General features: G+C 49.1%; 1 protein-coding gene across 2 annotated transcripts in view; it reads left to right on the top strand.

Annotated features, from left to right (window-relative positions):
- The first annotated feature begins 762 nt into the window (after window positions 1-762).
- The window catches only part of CCM2 (CCM2 scaffold protein), a 76205-nt gene continuing 65962 nt past the window's right edge, over window positions 763-11005 (top strand). For both annotated transcript variants that reach the window (XM_014607301.3, XM_019482983.2), the window contains exon 1: window positions 763-920. In XM_014607301.3, the coding sequence (XP_014462787.1) occupies window positions 891-920 (30 nt within the window). In that variant the 5' untranslated portion in view covers window positions 763-890. The remainder of the gene's footprint in view (window positions 921-11005) is intronic.

Here is an 11005-nt window from a genome sequence, read left to right as displayed (position 1 = left end):
ATCGATACCCAATTCCATTTGGCACTCAGTGAGTTTCGTTATAATAACGCTCGCCGTTGCTGTCTCGGGTCATTAAAAACACCTTGGGTCATCAAAAACTTCCAGTTTCACTCAACGCTTGTTTTCTTCAGAACTCATTACGAGCGCTAAGCAGGGGTCGCCTGTAATCTACCACTACGGTTGTCGGCGGTGGCAATCCCTCCAATCCTGACTCATCGATGGGTCTCGAGTGCAATGCTCGAGCCGCAGGCCTTTCCGCGGGGAAGAGCAGGCTGCAGGCTGGGATTCCTCTCCTCTTCCTTCCTCCGCCCTCTCCTCCTCACTCGGAGGGCTGGGAGTCAAACATCTGCACGCCACGTCCCTGAGAAACGATGCTTGTAAATCACCGAGAACCAGACACGGGGGCGCGAAACGTTGTCCAATCTCAAAGCACGAGTCCGTGGACGCGGCACGTGTCGTCGCCTCCTCGTGAAGCCGGACCTGCTGGTGGGTGGATGGGTTTCATTAATAGAAAACCTCCCGGTGAACGGCAGCACTGTCTCCCTCCCAGCGTTTATTACACACAAGGTGGGCTCCTAGAAGAGAGCCTGCTTCTCCCCTCCGCCTCCAGGGGGCCTCGAGGGCTGCCCTGAGCGAGCACGTGGGTGGGCGTGGCCAGAGCTAGGTCAATGGCAAGGAGGGGGAATGGCGCGCATGCGCAGCAGCCTGCGCATTCCGAGCGCCTCCTGCCTCGGAGGACTGACGTCAGTCCTCCCGGGAGGCGGGGCGGCGCGTTGCCTGCCGGGAAGCCGACGCCCAAGATGGCGGCAGGATTGAAAAGTTGTTGCCGCCGCTGAGCGCGGGGGAGGAGCGGGGCGGCTCCGGGATGCCCGGGGGTGCCGCGGCCCGACATGGAGGAGGAGGGCAAGAAGGGCAAGAAGGTGAGTGCGGCTTCTCCCCCTCCCCCCCCCACTTCACTCCCGGTCTGCTGCTCTGCTTTCTGCTCCACCCTCTTCCCCTCGCCTGACCTGCTGCTCCGCTGTCTGCTCCTTTTTTTTTTTTTTACATGTTTTTAATTTTGTGTTTTGTACCGAACTCTTGTTTTCTGCTCCATGTCTTTTTTAGTGTTTTTTTTTTTTTTTTTTTTACCTGACCCACTGCTCTGCTTTCTGAGTCCCTTTCCCCTGTTCCCTCCCCGGTTCGCACCCTGTGTCACAGTCGGAGACGAGAAGATGTACTGGGGTGGGGGGAAAACTAGACGTCTTGGCTCCCAAATGCCCCCCCGGGGCTGGGAGACGTGAACCCCCCTATCCGGCGGCCCGTGTCCCCGGGGAGCGAGCGCCGGGTCGCCGGCGGAGACGTGACGTGGCGGCGTCCCTGCAGGCTTCGGCGGTGAGGACGTACCCCGCGAGCCCGAGGCGCGTCTGCCTCCAGGCCGGGCCGGGCGCGTGCAGCCTGCGAGGGGTTAAATTGCGGCCCCCGCACCCGAGCGCGTCGCTCGTCGAGCTTGCGTTTGCGTCGAAGTATTATCGGTAGACCTGGTTTGTGTACGAAGTGCTGTGCCAAGCTCCCCCGGAGGCTTCGTCGATAGGGGACGGGAATAACGAGGGCTTGCCCGTGTCTGTGTAATAGCCCTTTTGGGGAAAAAACTGCTGTTTATCTTCCGCTTCCCTACATGGCTTCCTGACCGCTCTCTGCCTTCTCTCTCCTGACACCGATAACTCCCTCTCTTGTGAGGACGGTGCTCTGGGAAGATGGTAGCTCAGCTGCCTCGGAGACCGCAGTCTCTAGCCGTAAGTCGAGTGCGGTCTCCGTCAGAGCCGTGGCGTTTCATAGACGTTGGGGCTGGAAGGGATCTCGGAAGATCATCGCGTCCAGCCCCCTGCCCTAGCTGCATTAAGTCAGCTGGGGTCACAGGATCCCAACGTCCAGTTGACTCTTTGACTTCAGGAAGGCTTCTAAGGGCCAGAAGGCAGGTAATTGATGCCGAAACCTGCATGCTTAAGCCTGCAAGGGCAGCGTCGTACGCTGATCTAGGAATATAGCTGTAAAGAACAATACCGACGTACTTGCTGCTCATCCCAGTAGTGACTGTCCAGTCGGCCCATGGCTCGTAAGGGGCTGTGAATGGAGAATAGACTTTCCCCTCTGGCTTGTGATGACACAACTGTGGGAAATGAGCTATTTTTAGGACCGTATTTTGATTGTCAATACTTGCGGTAACCATTCTTTCAGAAGGTGGCAGCAGAGTCTCGACACTCGGGGATCAGAGTACCAGCGTGTTGGAAACTCGGCAGAACTTTTTCCTCTGGTCTAGGGTTAGTCGCCCCAAATCAACTAGGTGATGTTTCCATTGAAACTGATAGATCCTAAAAATGCACAAGCAAACCCCAGGTATTCCTCACTCTCTGGAATAAGACCTCTTTCAGATGGGGACGGGAGAATTGAGGGAGTTAAGTAACTTGTCCTGATTATATCATGGCCTGTCTCGGAGTCGAAAACAGGGCTGACAACTTTTACCCCCATTGGTGTGCTCTAGTTGCTAGATCATCGTAGAAGAGAATGCCATAATTAACACGAGCATGCTGAGGTAATTTAGTGCTTTTAAATTGCTTCAGAAATGATGTTGTTTAAAGCACACTTGTATTTCTGGTGCTTAAACAATGTTGAACAAAACCTATTGACACTTGTATCTACACAGAATGGATTAATACCTGGTGGATGTGAAGGGAAGGGGGGACCTCCACAAAATGATCACTGTTTGCAAAAGCAAACTGTTACTTGTAACCTTATTTATCTCTTCAAAGTTTTGAATGGTTGTAGTATTGTCAGGAAGCACTAGACCCGCAGCCAAGAGTATATTCAGCTTGGAAATCAGTAAATGATTATCAAAATATTCAGCTTTACTTTCCTTTTTTTTTAAAAAAGCTGGTGCTTTTTTTAGAATGGCATAAAAGTGCAATCCAGTTGCCCTTGGTTTCTTTTCTGCAGCTTTACTAATGCAAGGAAATCCTTTGTGCCTGGAAACAATAGCAAAGAACAGACTCTGGCTTTGGTATACCTAAAAATGTTATGACATGTAGAGACGATATTGGGCCCACTGCATGTGCCACAGCTCGGCTATCTAATAACGGTTGCTTCAGCTGGGGCTAGACTTCACACCAGGGTGCTGTTTTTAGAGTTCACTGGGGGTGGGCTTTTCTCAACATGAAGATGTTCCTAAGTCTGCTTACGCAGAAGGTGGGTGGTGATGGCACCTTTAGGGACTGCTAACTGGTTTAGAGTGGCTTTTGTCTTAGAGAGCCTACTTTGCTTCTCTGAACCAGTTGGTCATCTCCAAGATGCTACCTTGCCCTGCCTTCTGCCTGCCATTAGACTAACATGTCTGACTACTTCTCTGTCTAACTGCTTAGACAAGCCCCGAGTCTGGGTAGCAGATGTCCAACTTGCAAAGACTGTTTACAGTATTATGTATTTTTGAGCCACTCTGGATCCAAAGCCCAGGACTTGGGTGCAGACACAAGAGTAGGCCGGGGGGGGGTTACCCTAGATCAGAAGGCTGTTTTAAAAGTGGCTTCAAAATGAAGTTGTCTCGGTAGCTAGAGAAGGGTGGGCTTCATCCTCCCTGTCACCATGGCTCTAAACTGGTTCTTGGAGTGTTCCTATCTGTTGCTTTTCCCCAGGACCCTGAATCCATTGCATTGTGTCTGTCTCCTTAGGTGATGAGAACAGTATGCAACTCCATTGTATATGCTGTAAAACTCACAACACGTGGCAGCCCTGACTTAATGACATGACCTCTTGTTCCCCAGGCCTCGCTCCATTTTAGAGAAATGTCCATAGGTAGCCCTGGATCAGATGAGCCTCCATGCTGATAATGCTGCACTGCACAGACATCTATTTTGTCAGGTTCTGTCTTTAAAACAAGGGTTTACATTTTTCCTTAACCCTAACTCCTATCTGTACTGTGGGATCACCTCTTGTATTACCAGCTATATCAATCCAGACCTGCTACAAACCTGATGCATGGTAAGCTGGTTGCATAGACAAGCAAGTCTTTGAAATATGGCCATTGCGTATGCAAGTGTATTATCTGGGTTAACCATTTACAGTTTTCTTCTGCTTGAATTGCAGTGAGATATGACAGGCTTGAAATAGTCTCTTCTCTAGCATTTAATTACTGGCCAGATTTCTATCTGGATTATAAACCCTCTGTTTACAATTTTGCTTGTTCTAGTACTGGTCATAGTAGCACAGAAAATGGAAAGCTTCTGTTCTTGTGGTTGTGTACCGGTTCTTCATTAGTCGAGCTAGATTCCACCAACACTGCACCCATAGTGCTAAGAAGCTCTTATGCAGCAAGTTCCTTTGAGGCCTTGAGTTGCTTCTGCAAATTTAACAGCTCTGTGAAGAGTCCCTTGTGCCAAGTACATGCTAGATTTGATCAGAAGTTGTCTTGGACTCTGTGTAAGCTTCAGCACTTTGCTGGGAGAATTGGATTGTGGCAGGCTGAGACTTCGTGTGTGTGTGTGGCATTTCACATGCCTTCCATAATAAAGACTCTGTGGCTCTCTTCAGATGTAGGACTGCTTTTACCCCCTTTGATCTGTGATTGTAACATCTGATCACCCTTGGGTTTGACTAACTCTTGCATTCATGTTTATGACTCCTTAGCTTCTTTAATATCCTTTATTCGGTCACTTGTAGCATCTCTCGTTGGTGGACCTCCAAGCTGTAATCTTCCCAGAGGCTGTTGAAGGCAGAGAACTTACTATTTTATTTTATGTATGGTTTATTTTATGCTGTCTGTTCCTGTGTAGCTCTGAAACACTGAGGTCTATTGATTGAAGCAGAAACTGGCAACCCATAGTCCTTTGTGCTGGATCTGGCCTGCAAAGGTCTGCCCCAGCCCAGCACAGCACAGGGAATTGGGTGGCGCACAGCTGCGCTTAGCAGCCTGTCCCCGTGGACTCTCTCTCCTGTCTGTGGTATCAGCATCAAGGGTAAGTGCGGGTTTTGTGCTCTGGGCTGGGAAGGGCAGAGGCTGGTGGAGATTTGCTAGCTCAGCCTGGTACCAAGTTGTCTCCTGAATGAAGGTATCTGCCTCTCACTCTTGACCATCATTTTGATGCCCCTTAAAGCAGAGTAATGACAGAGAATTTGTGTTTTTTTGCAGCTACACTTCACTGGTTGTAAAGGCATCAGAAACTTCATGCTTGTAGGATCAAACTCTCGTTGTCCTTTCACTCTGCTATTGTTTAATTTGATAGTGTACCTCTGTCTCGAAGAACTCAGATGGAGTTTGCATGTGAGGAAGCAATAATCCTTTTGCTGCTTAACAAGTCTTGACAATGTTTATGGTTTCATTACTTCAGTTAATTGCTTGTTCTTCTCTTACAACATGAGACTGTTTGAGTCCAACATTCATCTTATCTAATCAAATGTTAATTGCTCACTTGCAGTCTTGAGCAGCTTTCTCACTTACTGCATTTTAAATGAGAAACTACTGAATTCAACACCTCCGACTGAAAATCAAGCTGAGCTAATGAGGTGCGCTTGGAACAGCGTTCATGTAAACATGACTTTTAAAACGGAAGATGTGTGGGGTTTTTTCCCACTAAAAAGAGACGCTAGCTTTTCAATGCTTGTGCTCAGAGGTCTTCCGTTCTTACCATCCCCACCCTTAAAGGCATGTAGAAGCTTCAAATTGCTGTTTGTATTTTCCCAAGTAATCTCAATCTTTCCTTCTTGTTAGAGGGGAAAATTCCAGGAGGTAGTTTTGCAAATGAAAGTATAACTTTTCTGCTAGAGGCTTCTGGATACAGCCCTGTGAATCAGGGGAACGGAGAAGTCCTACAGAAAAAGCATGGTGTTCAAATTTATTGGGCACTTCTGGTGATCTCTGGATGGGAACAAGAGGATATTTGAAGACATCAAGAAGTAATAGGTTTGACTCGGGGTGGCTAACCTGTAGCACATGTGGCACAGGGCAGGGTAGGGAGAGAACGGGCAGCACGGTGGCAAATGGGGCAGAAAGCAGAGCAGCATATTGCACAGAGCATGGGGAAGGAAGCAGAGCAGCAGATCGGGCAGGGCTTGAGAGAGTGCTTGGCGAATTTGTGGCAAGCCAGCGAAAAAAGTTGGTGCTCACTGGTATAACTGATGAAAGGACCTGCTCTGATATGCCTGCCTAAACCTGCAGAGTTCATTAACATACAGTACTGAAGAGCTGGGGAATTAAAGACTGGGTATGTGCTACTTTTTAAAGAGGGTGTATGAAATAACTGCAAACATTTCTTGGTAGCAAGAAATGTGCCATAGGGTGAACCCATGACTTCCCTGTGGAGTTCTTAGCATCTGTGTAACGAGACATGCTCCAGTATACAGTATCTAATGATAACTGGTCTGGTAGTCAACATAGCAAAGGCCATACCTGCTCAGACTTGCTGGGCAGGCCATGGTAGCAGAAGTTTCCACAATCAAGTGAATGGTGAGTCGTTGGCTAACCAGTATCATAGTGCTTAGGGTTGGAAGGGACCTAAAGAGATCATCAGGTCTGACCCCTGCCTCGGGCAGGAACAGGTGCCGGGATCATATCACCCCAGCCAAATATCTGTCTGGCCTCCTCTTGAAGACCCCCAAGGTAGGAGAGAGCATCACCTCACTTGGGAGCCCATTCCAGAACCTGGCAGCCCTCACTGTAAAGTAATGTCTCCTGATGTCCAGCCTGAACCTTCTGTCTCTAGCAACTTGTGGCTGTTATTCCTAGTAAACCTGGGTGGTGCCCAGGGGAACAGAGCCTCTCCCAATTCCCACTGGTCTCCCCGGTGAGTCTGTAAACGGCCACCAGATCCCCTCCAGCCTTCTCTTGTGGAGGCTGAATGGGTTCAGGCCCTTTAGCCTCTCTTTGTAGCCTGCCCTGCTGCCCCTTGACCATGCGAGTGGTCCTCCTCTGGACCCTCTCCATGCTGTCCACATTCCTCTTGAAGTGCGGCACCCAGAACTGGATGCAGTACTTCAACTGCGGCCTGACCAGTGCCACGTAGTGGGGAAGGATCACCTCCTTGGACCTGCTTGTGATGCATCTGTGGATGCATGACAAGGTTAGCCTTACTGACCGCTTCCTTGCATTGGCAGCTTGTGTCCATCCTGGAGTCAGCAATGACTCCAAGACCCCTTTCTGCCGCCGTGTTGACAAGAAGGGTGTTCCCAGCCTATAGGTGTGTTGCAGGTTCCTTCTCCCTAGATGCAGCACCTTGCATTTGTCTGCGTTGAGCTCCATCCTATTCTCATCCACCACCTCTGCAACCTGTCTAGATCTAGCTGGATTCAGTCCCTCCCCTCCGGCATGCCCACCTCCCCCACAACTTGGTGTCGTCAGCTAAAATGGACAGCGTGCTTTCCACGCCCACATCCAGATCGCTCATAAAGATGTTGAACAGTGCAGGCCCCAGGACTGAGCCCAGGGGGACTCCTCTGCCCACATCCCTCCAGGTCGAAAACGACCTGTCCACCACCACTCTCTGGGTGCAGCCATCTAGCCAATTTGCCACCCATCTGACTGTAGGCATCAACGTTGCAGTCGCCATGTTTTTTTTAAGAGAATGTGGGAAACCATGTCAAAGGCCTTCTTAAAGTCCAGGAAGACGACATCCACCCCGACACCCTCGTCTAGGGACTTTGTGACCTGATCACAAAAAGAAACCAGGTTAGTCAGGCAGGACCTGCCCTCATTGAACCCATGTTGGTTGCCCCTGAGCATTACCTCCCCTGCTCGGCCCTTGCAGACGTGCTCCTGGATAATTTTCTCAAAGGTCTTTCCAAGGACCGAGGTAAGACTGACTGGCCTATAATTGCTGGGGTCCTTCTTTCTCCCCTTCTTGTAAATGGGGGACCACGTTGGCCCTTTTCCAATCCTCTGGTACCTGGCCAGTGCCCCACGAGCACTCACAGAGCCATGCCAGGGGCTTGCTGTGTGCTGCTAAAGCTTGTTCAAGAACAGTATCCATGTGGCAGAGTTCTCAAATTGGCCAGCAATGCTATGGAGATGCTGGTAAACCAGATGTATATCTTCAAGTCTTAATCTGATGGTGTCACAAGGCCTAGAAACTAAGAGCAGTGCAATTTAAATGAATGTTGCTTTGTACCCTGGGGCTGGGCTCATCAGAATTGAATGAAGTGCAATAAGGCAGTGATTTAAGGCTTTTTTTTTTTTTTTTTTCCTACATAAGTGCCTTAAAATGAGCCCCTCCTTCCTCCAGTTTTCATCTCTAGTACTCTGTCTGACCTGCAAGGATGATGCTTTTAAGACTTGCTATGGTTAGACAAAAGAGACTGGCTGCTAATGGACACTTAAAGTAAATTGAGCTGTCTATACCATCTCTGGGAATATTCCAGATGATTGAATCAGAGCAGCTTGCAGTAGTCCACATGACTTCCCCGAATCCTCAGTGAAGTCAGATTCTGTTTTGACATGCCCTTGCCCTGGAAGTGGTTCTTCCATGACTTCACTGCAGAACAAGTAAGCAACAAGCCTTTGTTCAGCTCCTTCCAGTGGTTTTGCAAAATGAAGCTTTTCCCAAAGGTAAATGGAAGACTGCTGTAGTGGCATACCTAGGTACAATAAAATGAAACATGGCACAACCACGTTCTCTTCCCAGAAACAACACACAAGCCACGTACTGAAAAGCTGAGGCAGCCCTGGCACTTCACAACAAAGTTGGCAGATGTCCTTCAGGGTAAGACTTGTCAGATGGGTGGGAGCTGGTTTTGATAAAGCTAAAAATAGGAGCAGATGGCTTGAAAAACCACAAACTGACCACTAATAGCATCTGCGTGCAGTTATCTCAAGCCTTGCTTTGAAGCCCCAAGTATGGGCATGGCTTCCAAAAACATGCCCTAACCCACATCTTTATTCCAAAACTGGAAGTGGAGGGCTACGCTCAGGAGTACGTGGTCACTGTGTTTAACAAGTACCCACGCTAATGGGGAAGGGGCTTCTGAATGTGCCTAACAGGAGTGACTTGCTAAACACATGTGCTTAGTACCAGGTCCTTCATCTTTGAGAGTGGATCTAGGTCCTGAAAAGCTTCATTCTGATCACCAGCATCCCTTCATCAAACGGGTGGACTGCATCCTGTCTGACAGAGGCAGCACCTCACTTGCTGGCTTATTGGCATAGATTTGCACAGCAATAGTGATAGGGACACCGTACCTGGCGACTTCTGCAACCATGAAGCGTTCGGTTTTGGGATGGGATTAGCTACCACAGTTAAAATCAACAGCCAGTAAGCGGACTTCCTTTGGAAAGGGGCAGTTCAACACACAACCTCTGAATTATAAACTTTGATTTAGTGGCCTTGTGATGCTGACAGGGACCTACTTTTGAGATGCTTGAGTATCATTAACAGCAGCAGTGCTAACCAAACCTATTCCTCCTTAGGCTTCACCTTCTGGAGACAGTACATCGTCTCTCCTTGCCCCAAGGAAGAGCAGATAGATACCTAAACTGCGTGTATTCGGCTCATTCCTTAGTGTCTGTACAACACCTTGGCGTATGTCGACACAGGATTCTGCAGCTGTCTTATCTGCAGGAAAGCAGAGCAGCCTCAAAAATAGCCTCTGGCTGTATTTCTTGGGAGCAGAGCCTTCATTCTTGTTCCATAACCAGGCTGTTTTTTGCATTTAAACACTTCAGGCAGTGTCCCACGGTATGGTTGGATGGTGTTTGAAATGGCTACTGTACTGCTTACCTTCTGGTGTAAACCAAACACTGTCAGAGGTGGAGCCTGGTAAGGGTTCCTGACACTTTCCAGAAAACAGACTTATTTTTCCGTTGCTTACTTTGCTATTTGTGACCTCTGTTCTAGGCTGACCTCATTTGGAAGCAGGGGCAACCTGTAAAAAATGGTTCAGCTTCTTTTGAAGAATGAAAATGAATGTAAGGCTTTGGGTATCTTCCTTTATGCTCCTACCCCCATGTTCTGGGTAAGGACACAAGTTTTTGGCAGGCAGTGCCCGTTTGCTGCTCCTGCAAATATTTTTGTCCACATGTTTAGCTTGGTTTAAAAACCTTTGGTTAAAAACCTACTTAGCTGATAATGTCCATGTTGGAGCAAGCATAAAATTCCCTAAAGGTGTTTTCTGTACTGGGCATCTTCAGACCAGAGCTGAGATGGCCTTTCCCACCAGTGGCAGATCCTGGCTCTTTTTGGCCTTGGGGGTTGTCCCATGGGACCTGAGAGCACTAAAGACAGGCTCTTTACTCTCATTCCCCTGCTGCCTCCAGGTAGCATGGAAAAGGCAGCTGCCCGTATTGAATGTGGAGGGGAGAAGACTTAGGTTGGCCAGGCAGGAGTAGATTGGGACAAGGGGTCTGGAGGAAATAGGGTTGAAGAATAGGGCTGAAGAGAAAAAGGAACGTGAAGCCAGAGAGGGAAAGAATGAAGAAGATGGATTGGGTGAATACCTGGGGAGCATTGGGGTGGGTTAGTGGAGGGGAGTAGTCCTGTGAACAGGAGCTGGGGTGGTCGAGAGAGAGGACAGGCTGGTGGGGAAGTGGGCAGAAGAGGTGGTGTCCTTCAGAGAAGCATGCTGTAGAGCTGGAAGAGTCTGGGTCATGCTACTGCTGTCAGCTCAGCAGATACCTGTGCAAGCCCCTGGCACAGTGTCTTATCCCGCTGCCGTCTTTCCCACCGGACACTTTCCCCTCAGCCATTTGTAGCATGTCTAGGAAAGATGCAGTGAATGATGCTGAAAGAGGATGGTCTCCTGGCCAGGGTACCTAGTGCCCTGGGAAATAGGCTGCACATGCCTGCCTTGCCACAGAGCTCTTCTGGGATACCAAGCAAGTCGTTGGCAATCTCGGGTGTCTACTAATTGCATAGTCTTCCCACTCCTGATGCTGCTGGAAGCTGTGCTTGGTGTATGCATTGCTGTATAATGTCATGTGCTCTGAAAAGCCGGGTGCAAGGGGTCTCCCACCAGCTACCTAAACTTAGTGCTGTTAACTCCTAATTTTTGTGCC

The sequence above is a fragment of the Alligator mississippiensis genome, chromosome 5 (assembly GCF_030867095.1).
Source record: "Alligator mississippiensis isolate rAllMis1 chromosome 5, rAllMis1, whole genome shotgun sequence".
Lineage (NCBI taxonomy): Eukaryota > Metazoa > Chordata > Crocodylia > Alligatoridae > Alligator > Alligator mississippiensis.
Note: the sequence above shows the minus strand (reverse complement) of the source record. Positions and strands in the feature narration are given on the sequence as shown.